This window comes from Lagopus leucura, unplaced genomic scaffold (genome assembly GCF_019238085.1).
Source record: "Lagopus leucura isolate 7727_CA_CO unplaced genomic scaffold, USGS_WTPT01 Super-Scaffold_100039, whole genome shotgun sequence".
NCBI classification, from domain to species: Eukaryota; Metazoa; Chordata; class Aves; order Galliformes; family Phasianidae; genus Lagopus; species Lagopus leucura.
Genome location: NW_024962288.1, coordinates 1,555,736 through 1,570,146, shown reverse-complemented (window position 1 = coordinate 1,570,146; position 14,411 = coordinate 1,555,736). Strand labels below are relative to the sequence as shown.

Genomic DNA, 14,411 nt, shown 5'->3' with positions numbered 1-14,411 from the left:
CTAATCAGTTTAAGTTTGCCAGATCTTTGTTTTCTTCTCTGCTTTTTCATATGTATCAATATTTAGTTTGCAAAACATTCAGTAATATAGCTTTCAAATCTCTGCTTGTTTGGCAGTCTTTTACCGGACTCAGTAAGGATACTGAACTGAAATTATATAATGTTCCTATCTGACTACAAGATACACGATTTCAGTTTTGTTTTAAAAGTGCTGGAAGCTGCAGTTGTTTCTTTGAGACTTTCAATAAAAACAGTGAAATCTAAGCTGTGTGTAAACAACTGGTCTTGATGTTGCTTGAAAAATAGAAAATATGGGAATGCTGAAAGCCTTTCTGCTTGTGCTGCCTGCAGAAGTTGAGAGAACTTTGGGTCTTTGGCATCTGAGGAAGAAGACCCGTTCCCAAACTAGAAGATGTGTCTGTTTTGCATCTGATCATTTCTTAAACGAAGAAGCATGCACTTTGAAGTTGAGAACCACCTTTATTTGTTTCTTTCTGTAGTCCACCACGTATTAAAGATGAACCAGATGATGACGGGTTTTATGCTTCTCCTAAAGAGGACTCCAAACCCCTGAAGAGGCCTCGAGAAGATGACGAGTAAGTGGCCTGGGTACTGGGGACTTGAATGCCTGGCTCTAAAAAGAGAACACCAAGGGAGCAAGTAGGATATGAGATATTCAGCCTGGACTGGGGAACTGGAGATCTGAGACTAAATTCCTTGTGCTGTTAGAAGTTTTCTGAACAGGATAAGGGTAGCTTTTGTGTTGTCCATGGAAAAAAATACCATTATCTGCTTCTCCAGATAGTTCTGTGCAGAGCTGCAGTGTTAGTAAATGGGGGGGAAAGGAAAAAAAAAAAAAGTGAGAAGAGACCAATGAAGACTATAAAACATAAGTCTGAGTAAGTGTGGTATTAACGCTAGCTAAGTGGCTGCAGTGGTTTCTGTTGGGTGAGCAAATGACTACACAAGAGGAAGAAAATGCAGTCATCCTGTTCAGCATAGAGGAGAGGTTCACATGCACTGCATGGCATGATTCCCTTTTAAAAGTGTCTAAATATGTTGTGGATTATGCTGAGGAGTTTTCTCTAAGTCAAAAGAAAGCTCATGTGAGATTTGCCTGATGTATAGTAGCCTGCCCAGTAAAATAAAAGGGCAGTTACATCATGCTGTGATCTGTCACCATCTTTGTATGTCCAGCTTTTTAGAGTGTGACCTTATTAGTAGCCTAGACTTAAAGGCTTGGAAGAGTTTACCCACAGTGGCGTTCAGTTCCAATGTGGTATTTCCCAGTGTCCAAGAGACATGGGTGTGACATCTTTTCTTTTGTGTAATCTTTTGCTGCCTTATGTTAAGACCTCCCATCTCATGTCTGCAATGGAAAGATTAAGAATTTGCCAGCAGTCAATTTTGCTGTTCAAACTAGTGGGGGATGCAAAAAGTGGGCCTTGGAGGCAGGTCCCAGACTGATGATTACAAGAGGGACAGCAGGGCTGGGGGAAACATGCCGCTGAGCTTTTGTTGGTTTATTCTATCCCATGTAATCACTGGGTGACTGCTAATACTCTTTAGTTGCTTCTTCATCAAGTAAAATTTTTGTGTCAGCAGTCTAAAACTTCTTCTGGGCAACTATTTGCAGTTAGAGCCTATGGATTTTAGATTCTTTGTAGGCTTTTCTGCTGGATAAACCTTATTCAGTCTTCTGAGAACAGAGTGCAAAATGTTTTTATTCAGAGATTAAACGTGCCAGTAATACTATGAACTTGAACACACATTTTGAACATGTATGACTTTATATTTTTATACTGGAAAATGCATGATTTTCATCAGCTAGTCTTTGTTCTCACAGCGCTGACTACAAACCCAAGAAAATCAAAACAGAAGACATTAAAAAAGCAAAGAAAAGGAAACAAGAAGAAGAAGAGGTAATGTGAAAGATAAGTTTGCTCCTAGCAAGAAAAGCAAGACTGACAATTTGGTATTGAATTGTGTAGAGCAAGAGGAATCGAATTCAAAAGGAAAGAGGCAAGGATTGGTCCTGGGACAAAGCTCGTGTAGCAATCGGACTTGGAGTGCAGGTTAACTCATCTGAGCCATAATATATATAGTCAGGAGAACTTTGTCTCCTACACTTAAAGTAAAGGATGGAGGGGATGTTTCCAGAATTCACAGTGTGTTCTGGGCAGTTCAATCTTTCTGCTAAGTATATAGTCTGCAGGGAGTAGAAGAGCCTTACTGACAGCACTTGGTAACTGCACAGGTAATGTAGGACTGTTCAGAAACAGAGGAGATGAAGCTTAGGTTAGTCACTGGAAAGACATTTCAAGCTTTTAGATGAAACCCAGCATGTAAATTTGGAAAGGGAGGTGGTGTTGAGGTTAGCCATAATTGGAGTCTTGAGAACTATGCTGCTATGTCTAGCAAAGGCACCTTTGTGAAGCACATGTTGCAGGCAGCTCCTGGAAACTTGATTAATTCTCTAGTTTAATGAAAGTGTCTTTATAGAGAGCATATACTATTTCCAAGAAGCCACCTCATAGTGATGTAATTTATGCTCTGTAGCATTTGCCAGGGTGGATATAACTAGTGCACACCAAGGAGGCTGTTCCTATAATTAAGCAATCATGTCACCGTGGCCCAAACTTACCACTTATCAGGTGAGGCAGAATAAGTGGTTGTTGTGTGCACTTAATATGTTCCACCTCTAAGGTAAATAATTTGGTTTAAAACTTTGAAGTGTGACTGTCAGCAGAGTTTGACTTAAACGTGCACTTCGATCATCCTGTTTGTATTTAGGCTTCAGTAATTCAGCTGTTTGTGGTCAAACTAGTGCGTGCCAAAAGATAGTTGTTTAGTTTTAAAACACCTTTTCCTGGAGGATGAGAGGGCTGGAATGCATTAGCTTGTTCTAACATTTTACAGGACAGCAAAGCAAAGAAAGCTAAGAACAAAGATAAGAAAAGCCCTGAAGTGGACAAAAGAAAGAAACCGAAAAAAGAAGAGGAGCAGAAATGGAAATGGTAACTATATATTGATGATGCAGGCTACCCTCAGCACCTGCACTATCGCTGTTACCTCCCATGCTAACTGAGTAAGCACATCTGCCTTTTTTTTGGTTGATTCATGAGGATTTGTTCTGAATAATTCTGAATAATTCTCGTAAACTCTAAATGAACTTCTCAGTCAGTATGTTCATCCTCTGAAATAGAAGTGCAAATGCCTTTTTTCCTATACCACTGATGAGAAACGTTTCCTTCTGTCGCATGTAGAGACTACCCATAAAAACTCACTACTGGTATTCTTGTACTTGGAACATGGCCTTTACTTACACCCTTCAAAGCAGTGTGAAAGCTTGTGAGCTTGAGGTACCAGCAGGAATATATGAAGGTGTGTGGCTGCATACATAGCTGTGTTCTAGCAGGTGTTCTGTGTTACATAAAGGGTGCAATGTGAGCGAGTACCACTTTGCTCTTCTAGCTGGATGTCAGCTGTGCACCTCTCCAAACTGCTCCTGCCTCAGGCATGAGGGTGAAGGCTGCTCAAGTGAGTGGTGAAGCTTGAGCTGTTGGGAAAATAAGTTTTGAAAATAAGTTTGAAATGGAAATGGAATGGAAAGCACTTCCTTGCTTACGATCCTGAAGTAAAAAATCATTGAGTTTTACTTTTAAAAGCTTTTTTAAAAGTAGATAGGAGCTTCGTGGTTCATGTGCAAGGCAGGCCTGTGTTGTGTTGGTACTGTGCTGTGTAAGAAACTTGCTGGATTATTTTAACTATTTGCAGTAATGTAACCTATTGTTATGGCTAAATTTGAGGAGATAATGCTGGTGTGCTTTGAAGTTTGGACTCAGGTTAATGCATGTGTGTTTTCTGCTCTCCTGTAATGTGTTTTTATGACCTTTGTGGGAAGATGTTTCAGTCTTTTCTCAGATCGTTTGGCTGGTTTCTTATTTTTCTAATAGATCTGTAATGTCAGGGAGCATCTTGCAGTCTCAAATCCTTTCAGGCTCAGTCTTTTATACCCTTGTGTTGTCACTGTTACTGGTCCACCTTAAAAAAAAAGAAGAGCCTTCTGCAGCGTTTGTAGTCTTTGCATATTTCTTTGGTTTTCCACAGCTTCTTCAAATAGAGCATCATCACTTGAGTATTTTTCATACCTGTGTTCTCTCCCAGAAATTTGCTTTTCAGGCCTTTCCCAACGGCTGTCCTGACTTCTTTTTTCTTTTGAGTCACTCACTTTTCCTTGGCTCCTCTGACAGCCTCTTTATAATGTGCTTTGACATGAACAAACTGCAGGGACTTCAACGAATAGGAAGCCACAGAAAGTCTCTTCAAGCGTTGTGATCTTGGTCTTTTTGGCTCTATCTCAGCTGTCCTTGCTGGTTCTGTCTAACTTTGCTATACTGTTAACCACAGCTCCCTTTTACTGTAGTCTGTATCCTTCAACAGCAAATCTTTATTGGAAAGCCATACGTTTCTCCCCTCATCTGCCTCAGCAGCACAATCCCAAGTAGCTGCATTAAGCTCTGCAATTTATGCTTCCTGCTGAAGGGAAAATTGCCTTTGAAAGCATGTTTTACAAAATCTGGCAGTAGGTAACTGCGTTCTTCTGCTGATGGTTCCTGTCATCCATCTGCAGCTTTGTATAGCATGGCTTTGCTGAACAGGGTTTCATCTGCACTTTGATTGTGTCTCTTAAGGACATCTTGTGTTCCATCTGAGTCAGTTTTCTGAAAATCTGATGTCTTTTCTTGGCTGGTTCCTTGAAGTGCTTTTTGCCTTGAGTATTTCCATCCTCACTCACGTGGATGCTTGATGCCAGACTTTCCCAAGACGCTGGCATTGTGCATCACATGTGGAGTTCTTTTTCAGAGATCATTTTCACACCCTTCACATTCTTCAGCGTGAAGAATATGATCTAGGAGTATACCTTATAAGCATTCCTTCCACCTTGTGTTACAATAAATTAATTACTGTGAAATAACATATCCCTGAGGTATACTGTGTTTTTTATAAGAATCTTCCCTATTTGCATTCCAAGTAAACAACCCTCCTCTCTTCCTGATCCTCCTTTGCAATCTTTGGATTTTGGATGAGACCTGATTATGGAACCTGGGTGACCGATGCACAGTTTGTGCTGACATTAGGGAAGTGACATTCCTCATAAATACCATTCTCCCTGCTCCTGCTGAGACATTGCTCGAATGTTGCCATGGGACCGGGAGCTGCTTCTGCAGTTTGGCTGTGAGTTGGTGTTTTGTGGTGGTGGAGTTGCTGGTTTTTTGATCTTTTGTCTTGGTGTTTATGTATGAGGTTTAGGAAAGTGGAAGTAGGTTTCAGAATTATTTGTGGTCTTTTGGCAGCAAACTTCATGGTAGCTGTGGGCTTGGAAACCACCGTATGGATCTCATGTTTCCTTGTAGGCCTCCCAGCGTAACGTGCTATCTACTATAAGCTATCTACTTAAACAATCACCTTTCTAGTACTGATTGCACATGCATCCTTAATAAGAAAACAGGAATAGGAAGAAGAACAATGTTTAGGAATGACAAACCTGTTCTATAAAGTAGCACTCACTGCAGGTGATTCCTTTGTTACTTCTTAGCACAATAAAAATACTGGTAGAGAGAGTGTTTCCCTGGCTAAGTGGAGACTGATGGTTCAAATATGTTTTACTGGAAAGAGCTTCTGGGTAGAAGAGCCTAGATCTATCTCTGACAAAACATTTAGATTTCCAATTTCTAATTAATTTTAAAAACAATCATTAGGACTGTAAATAGTAGGGATCTGGACCAAATGTCAATATCAGTTTCTTATCTCCACTGAAACGTGACGTGCAGGTTGTGTACTGACAGCTGGGCTTGTGTGCTTCGCTGTTAAAGATGTCACTGTGCTTCTCAAAGGAAAAGTTGAGGTCTGGTGCTTCAGTCAAAGATGGCACCTAACTAACTGTAGTGAAGTGCTATCCCATACAATTGTTGTTCTTCCTAAATTACTGGCATAAAGGCACCAGTGGAGCTTTTTTGAGCCTTTTTTAGCAGAAGCTCTTTTCTCCGGACAGTGCCCATCTTCTGTGCAGTGGCCAATATTTCCCTTCAGGAATGAAGTATTTAATTGTGCATCACTTTTCCGGAGATACGTGTGCTGAGAAGGGAACTGCTCCATAGGGCTGACACGAGAGGGAAGCTTAAACATATTTTATTGTCATTGGCTGCTCAACAGAGTTGTCTGTGCAATTCAAAGACTGAATACTGTGACAGATTAATGGTCTTGCAGTTGATGAATCACTAAGGTAAAATAGCCTGTCTCAGCAGGGAGTCCTGTGCCAGCGGTATGTAACAGTAATGTCCTAGTAATCATGAAAGAAGAGTAAGGGGAGGGAGTGTGGAATCAGTGGCTTGGGCAGTGGGTACTGGGAGCTGGGGGAGGAAGCAGGCCTGGTGTGACTCTGTAACTGAATTGCTGGCTCTGTGAGTTTGTTCAGCTGGAACCTGGGATTGGCGGCGCCTGCCTTGCTGTGTTGTGTTGCCTAATGCATCATTTACAAAACGTTTTTATAGAGGTGCTCTAAGGCAAGCTTCTTATCTTCTTTGCTACTCTGCTTTTCTTCAAGAACACTTTCTCATACCCAAAAAAATTGGAATGAATTTAAAAAGACAAAGCAGGTTTTCTTTTTTCTTGTCCAAGCAGGTTTGCTCTCGTTTAGGTTGTAAATGAACATCTGTTTCTTTATCTCTGCCCTTAATGGGACACTTGCCCACATCTGAAAGCATCTGCATAATATACCACAGTTGTTTGGCTTTGCTGAACAGGCATTCTGGACCTGATGTTAGATCACAGCTGACTCTAATTTGGCATGATCCTCACTGCTTTACAGGACTGAATTCTTCATTTTCTAGAGTTCTAAGCTTTTTCATCTGTGTGCTTTTGTGAAAAGAGCAGCAAGTGGGAGGTGAGGACTGACCATCAGATACCTGTGACCAAAGGCATTCTGTTTGTGGATGTTCCTGTGCTTGTTTGTTGTTTTGATTTTGTCTGTTGAAGAAGTGTAAATATCTGTGCTTAGTCAGTGTCATTACTTTATGAATTTCTGTTTCTTACACCCCCAAAGTAACAAAGCAAAGAGCAGAAACTGAATTATATTGTTGTGTATTTTTATTTTGAAGGTGGGAAGAAGAGCGCTACCCTGAAGGAATTAAATGGAAGTTCCTAGAGCATAAAGGTCCTGTATTTGCTCCACCATATGAACCACTGCCTGAAAATGTCAAGTTTTACTATGATGGTGAGTTAATCTGCACTTCCAGCAGGTTGGGAAGGGGCATTTTTCTAGGGACTGAGGAGAGGAGAAGGTGACCTTGTTACAGTGACTGGTTTAGAAGAAGTTCCTCAACAGCTCAGAAAAGGGAGGATCTGTAGAACTAAAGGAACAGTCTGCTGAATTCTGCTGACTTGACAGAGATGAACTTATGCTCACTGTTAAAGTGGTAAATCTCTCTGCTGTCTTTGCAATGTGAGGGGATCTCGTGCCCAAAGTAGCAGTGTGTGACCAGTACAGTACATAACTGTAGCTGCTGCACCGCTGCTCATCTGTTTTCTTCAATGTCACTGATTGTAATTTCCGTAATTTGTGTTGAAATTCGCGATCATTTGGTGACATTAACTGAATAAGTCTATTGAATTTTGATAAAGATGATGAGAACTTTGTACAAATGCATGAGATCATCCTGGCCTCAAAGATACACCCCTCCAGTGTATGTCATGCTCCCATTTACCAATTACTGAGAGTAGTAGAACTAAACGATGTGGGATTCTAGTGTGCTGGGATTGCTGGTTGTTAGTCTCATGTGGAAGGGATTATATGATGTGATGCCTGCTGGAGACTGGACTTGATGACCCGTGTGTTTCCTTGTAGCCCTGTGATCATGTTAAATGAAGGATCAAATTAGCCCAGGATTGAATTAAGTGGGAGGCATTTGGAAGGGTAGAAATGTAATTTTTGGTGAAGGGGACATCTGTGCATGGAACTCTTCCAGAAGCAGTGTGGTATTTTCATGTGACATGACACATTTTTAAATATTGAGAAATAAGTGGCATTCATTTGCAGCGACAACATAGTGAAATAAACAGATTTCATCCTGTAAAGATTATCTCTAAGCGAGTAGCACAATGATCAGGGATGTCTATTTTCCTGCAGCTGTCTGTCTGAGGGTTTGATAAGAACTTGTTACCATGTTGGAAATATTTTTTCTCCTCTGCTGAAGAATGTGTGATCTCTCCTGTCTAGAGACGGAGAAGGGCAAATTATGCTATAATTATCCCTTTGGCACAGGCAGCAGTAAGCTTCTATCCTGCCACCTATTTCACAAAGCCTCTAGGAAATGCGGGGATTTTTGCAATATCTGTCTTTGTCATGGTAAGAATTGATCAATAGGCACAAAAATTAGAGGCAGGGATGGATTCTGGCAAACAAAGCAATCACATAAGCCTTCCTTGAGAAGCTAGGGGGAAGAATAAAAATCAGATGTCTGATTTATGCAGCAGCTGCTGAGGGCTGCTCCCCATGCTTACAAGGCATTGTCTAATTTTGGGATTATCCTAGGATGATTTGTAGCATCCAATAACCACACTACGGCTGGCCAGCCAGCTGCCAGGCTGCCAGTTCTCACTGAAGGAATCCATCCCTTGTCTAGCGATTGCACTGCATCAAGGCTGCTTGTTTTCATCTAACTGATGTCTGCTGAGCTATGGGTAGTGATTACAACACCAGATTTGGTGAAGGAGCTTGAAATGCCAAAAGCCATCTTGTAGGACTTGGCTACGTGTTTGAGTGGGTTAACTTGCTACTGCTTGTATCACAAAGGTGCCTTAAACTTGCACTGTTCTTTCTGCAGATGGGGCAAGGTAAGGATGTGGGTGATGGCAGTGGTGTTTGTCACAGCAGTGTGATCTCTTCTGCTCCTTGTGTCACTGGGTTGCTCTCTGGTTTTCAGATTTTAAGTTCAGTAACTAATGCTCAAGGCTCTGAAATACATCTTTTTTGTTTGTTTGTTTTTAAATATACATTACTGCCAGTGAGAGCCTTTTCAAACCTTTATGAAAAGTGGAAATTCAGTAGAATGGAATCTGTGTTAAAGTGGTAAGATAAGGATGACTGAGCCTGTACTACTCTTCAGCAATTTGGGAGCAGCTTCAGTCATTTAAACCCCATAATGTGTTATTTACTCGATAGCTTCTTTCAAGCTAGACTTGCAGCCTGGAAAAAAACAGCTTCCCTTGCTGTCTCTCCCTTCCCCCATTTCCTGTTGTAGGAAAACAAATGCAGTATTTTAGGTTGCAGCTTACAAATTGGCAGAGTTTCTGTTGGTTTCATTTAATTGTGGGATATTCTTAGATCATCGGGAGGACCTTTGTGAAGTCCTGGTTTACAAATCTTTATAGATCTTAAGGCTTTATAGAAAACTCCTGTGCTTTATTTTTGGAGACGTAACTTTTTAAAAAAAACATCAAAGTTGTATTTTTTTTTCCCAATAACTTAGAATCAACAGTGGTGCTTCTTGTATTGACTTTTGTGCAGTAAGAGTCATTACAAAATCCACAGGTGTTGACTGTCTGCCAGCCCACTGGGACTTCAAATATTCCTTGCAACTTGCTGGAGATGTGAGTTGCATGCAAAATCCTTCACAGGGATCGCAGGCACCTCAGGAGTGCAATCTGGACCGAAAAGACTCGATAGGAATGTTAGATCCGCAGCTTGGATACTGCAGCAGCCTCTTTTCCCTTGTGCCTTAGTCTTTTTCCTTGCAGCGATTTCAGTTTGCACTGCAGTCTTGCAGATAAGCTGAAATGTGACCTCCTTGCTCGCTGCAAACTCAGTCTGTCTTAAAAATGACTGTATTTTGAGCCTGATCTGGGGAGACAGGAACATGTTCCCACGGTAAAGGACTCAGACTATTAGCAGAATCCTGATATGTTTCCCTGCAATGGAGAGGAATTAAATATTGGCATCACTTTTCAGCCCATGCGTGGTGTAGATACATACTATATATATTATTTTGGCCTGCAATACATATAGGAAAAGCTCTTCCTAGCTAGAAATAGCTAAAGGCTAGAAGGGGTGTTCCAGAGCATGTCTGTCTGTGGGTTGAAAAGGAATACAGAGACTGTATTTCCCATATGTCCAAGTGCCAGAATATGAATATTAATAACATTCCTTGCCTTTTTCACTTCAAACAGCACTATCTCCTCAGGAGCGTACGCACCACCAGGCTGCCACAGCAGAGGGTTTCCTGCAGGAGGCCTTTTCCCCTTCCTGCCCTGCATCTCTGGCTTGTTTCACATCAGACTCTCTTGCTTTCTTTTTTAATGTTTAAATTCCAGAGGAAACCACATGCTTTAAAAATCTTTCTTTGTAGGTAAAGTCATGAAGCTGAGCACCAAAGCAGAAGAAGTTGCCACATTCTTTGCAAAAATGCTTGACCATGAATACACTACGAAGGAGATCTTCAGGAAAAACTTTTTTAAGGACTGGAGAAAGGTATGCACGTCATCCTGGGCTGTGATGACTGCAGGCATGGCTGGTGTCCCCTCAGTGCTAGGCACTGGAAAGGGGCTGATCTTCCATGCATGGCAGTTAGCTGTTGGCAACTGAAAGTGCGCTTTCCAGATCATCCCGTGGTTTCACCAGGAAGAGAATTTATATTTTATTTTATATATATTTCTAAACTGACAAAGTCAGACTTCTCCAAACCAAATTTGTCTGTTGCAAAGCTTGAAGGGCATAGCTGATCTGTCAGATCCCTTGGAAAGCAGTCTTTGTAGCAGTAGAAAGCCCTTTCCAAAGACCTAGAACCCAGAACTTCCTCAGTGAACTTGTCAGCTGAAAGGTAAACCTATGGACGCAGTTCTCTTAGGCAAGCTACCGGATTTTCCTCTCAACAGCCCTGGCAGCTGTTCAATTGAGAGCACTTTGCAAGGTGGTGCTTGCACAGATCAGACCACTGGAGGGCCAACACAGCATGTGCTCTTCTTTTTCTTTTTCTTTTGTCTTTGTTTGACCTTAGCTGGAGTCAGTATGTGCAAGAATTTGAGGATTCCTGGGGGATTATTGTGAGAACCTGTCTGTAGTCCCTGTTGAAACTGTCAAGGGTAGGATAAGCTCTATTATCTCGTATGAAAATGTAAAGCACTGCTTTCTTTCTGCTAGGAAATGACCTCTGAAGAGAAGAGCACAATCACCAGCCTCAGCAAGTGTGACTTCACCCACATGAGCCAGTATTTCAAAGCTCAGACGGAAGCTAGGAAACAGATGTCCAAGGAGGAGAAACAGGTACCAGAGGGGATTCTGGAATTGTTGATGCTGACTTGTCAGCATCTTTGTGTAATTGTTTCTCTACTCGCTTTGCCAATGTTTACTAGCTTTCAAAATATTAACTTTCATATTAGTTGTAGGAATATTTTCTCTGCAGCTCGAGTAGCACAAAGCACTGTTTACAGCTGAACCTTCATCCTGACTCAAAATGATATTGATAGGGCTAAGGCTCTTGATCTTGATCTTGCTTAAGTAAATGATGAGAATCAGGGGTGTTATGTCAATGGGAGCCTTGGTCCATGGCAGTAATGAGCAGTGGTAGTTCAATTAAGGATTAATTTTTATTTTAGACATCCTTAGGTTTGTAGGAGAAAAATCAGGGATAGTGGAAGGGATGCAGCCCTGACAGCAGTGAATAAAAAAATATATTGAGAACAGGTCTTTTTTTTTTGATGCAGTCTTCCAACTAAAAATGCAATTTTGTTTTCAGTAGGATGGCTACAGCAGCTTGTAAAGAGAAAAGTAGTGTTTTTCTTGTTTTATTTTGAATGACTGAGACATACTACAACTAAAAGTTGGAACCTCATCTCCAGATTCTCTGCTGATCCTCTGCAATGCTACAGTAATTCTGAAGGGCCTGGTAGGGTGAAAAAGTGTGGCCTTTGGAGACAGAGGAGTCCTGCCAAATTAGAGAACTCATGTCATATTGCTGTTTCTGTTCAGTAAACATTGAGTGAGTCGTTCCCAGTTCCCAGCCATAGTAACTATTACTTAGAATAGAGCAGAATGGATTTTACTGCTGAGTTTCATAGCTGGCACATCAATGCTGTCTGTGGGTCAGATAGTTTATTTTGGGCTGCAGTGTTTGTATTTTTCCCAGCTTTTCCTTCCATGTTATTAGAGTTCAAGCAAAGAAATATGCAGTGAAATCTCAGCACATTCTTAGTTAGGAGACCATGTTCTGCCTTCGAGACCATTTGCTGACACAGGCCTGACATGCCTTCAGTAGCAGGCTGAAGACATTCCTCTGCTTGCTTTCTGATGCTGAGTTCAAACACAGAAGGCTGAACGTTTTCTACATTAACAACAAAATGTAACATCCAGTAGATGTAATATGCTTATTCTGGGGAATGAATATAAATCATCAGAGCTGTAATGGGGCTGTTGAACTTAGACAACCTTTGTGGCTGTGTTATGTGATGGCTTCTGTTGTGAAAAAACAGTCACCTTCACCAGCCCTAATCCGTTCTCTCAAGTACAAGTTTTAAGTGTTGTTGTGCATTCTTGCCCTTGCTCCTGCTTGTTTTGCTGCTTGTTTGTTGTGAATACTTATCTGGGCTGTCTGCTGGCCCTGTGTGTGCAGCGTTGGCACGACGGGAATCTGGATTTGAGTTGGTCTTCCATGTTTCTGTAGTGCAAATATCGAAATGTTCTAAGCCTTGGAATGCAGGGACATGTGGTGCTGGCCATGCTGTTTGATTCATGCTTTTGCTCTTTCTAGAAAATCAAAGAGGAGAATGAGCGGCTATTGAAGGAATATGGTTACTGTGTGATGGACAACCACAAAGAGAGGATTGCTAACTTCAAGATTGAACCTCCAGGTCTCTTCCGAGGCCGGGGGAACCATCCCAAAATGGGCATGTTGAAGAGACGCATCATGCCAGAAGACATCATCATTAACTGCAGCAAGTGAGCTTCGGGTGTTTTGCACCTTTTGTACTTAGGACAGCTTCTTTTCTAAAAGCCTGGATAGGCTGATACTTATCATGTAGAAGCACACGTGCTCCTTATCTTGGTGGGCCTTTCTTTAGTCCTGCCCTGATAAGCATCTGTTCTATTGCACTGTCAACAAATGAAAGCTCTTCCTAGGAACGTGCGTTCCACTGATAGCAATTACTTTTATCTTTGTCTGCGCTCTTTGATTCACTTGATTTCCTACTTCTGAACATTTGTAGTTACTTTGCCTTGGTTCCTCTACCTTGTGCTTTCTTTGTGTGGTGCTGTCCGTTACTTAAAGCATTTTGATGTCTAAAATATCTTTGAATAGTTTTCATTTACTAACTAATTCACACAATTCTGTGCAGGGATTCCAAGGTCCCTCCCCCTCCACCAGGACACAAATGGAAGGAGGTCCGGCACGATAACAAGGTTACCTGGCTAGTGTCATGGACAGAGAACATCCAAGGCTCTATCAAATACATAATGTTGAACCCTAGCTCAAGAATTAAGGTAAAAATTTAGTTGGGAAAAAAAAAAAAAAAATTACTGGTCATGTCTGCATGATGCAAATATAGCTGCAGGCTAGGAGAGAATAAGAAGTACAAGTACTTCTGTTCTCCCTTGGAAAAAAAATGGGAGGATGCAACCGCAGCACTGGACAGCAGATGAAATCTAAAAATACATCCTTTGAAAAGCATTGTGCCATGCCTGATAGGAATCCTGTACCTTCTATTAGCTGAAAAGAAAATAATTTAGTCAAGAGCAAACTAGCCCTGGTGGGTATTTTATCCTCTTTTGGCCCTAAGTCAATCCTAAAATAAAAAGCTTGGCTGCGTTTCTGGCTGAGAAGATGACAAGCTCATGACTGAAGGAAAACAAACTGTGCTGTGGGAGCAAATAACTGGACAGTGGATTAGTTTCATAAAAGCCTGTTGAAAGAGAAGCAGTCTTCGATTCAGGGGTTAGAAGTTAAGTTCTTCTCATGAAATCATTTTTGTAAGGGATTTTTTCCTGGGTTGGAAAGGTGTGTGTCCTACAGGTATGGAGGAAATCTTTGTTCCTGGTGAATTCCTGCCCTCTTTTTGCCGTGGGCTTAAATATATGATAATACTGATGAACGAGTGATATTGCCTTTACATTTTATGGATGCTTAATTACACAGCTGAAAGAATGTGTTATCTGAGTAAAGCAGAGGAAACCACTTATATATTGAGAAGCACGGAAGACATAATGTCTCTGGTGTCTTCATAGTTGCTTCTGTACAAGCATTTAATATCCTGGAAATCTGAATTGCTTACAGCTGCCTAGCAGCACAGTTTGGAGCTGAGCTGCTTTAGCAGTGAAATCTCAGTGTTTTTGCACAGTGAGACTGTTTGCTCCTCGTGCTTGTA

The 14,411-nt window shown here is 41.3% G+C and overlaps 1 protein-coding gene across 1 annotated transcript in view; it reads left to right on the top strand.

Moving 5' to 3' along the window:
• Nucleotides 1-14,411, top strand: part of TOP1 (DNA topoisomerase I) — a 61,853-nt gene that overhangs the window by 40,119 nt on the left and 7,323 nt on the right. The window contains exons 6-13 of the mRNA XM_042883613.1: nucleotides 500-595; nucleotides 1,846-1,921; nucleotides 2,919-3,016; nucleotides 7,160-7,275; nucleotides 10,406-10,527; nucleotides 11,197-11,319; nucleotides 12,803-12,990; nucleotides 13,386-13,530. Coding sequence (XP_042739547.1) covers nucleotides 500-595; nucleotides 1,846-1,921; nucleotides 2,919-3,016; nucleotides 7,160-7,275; nucleotides 10,406-10,527; nucleotides 11,197-11,319; nucleotides 12,803-12,990; nucleotides 13,386-13,530 — 964 coding nt within the window. The remainder of the gene's footprint in view (nucleotides 1-499; nucleotides 596-1,845; nucleotides 1,922-2,918; nucleotides 3,017-7,159; nucleotides 7,276-10,405; nucleotides 10,528-11,196; nucleotides 11,320-12,802; nucleotides 12,991-13,385; nucleotides 13,531-14,411) is intronic.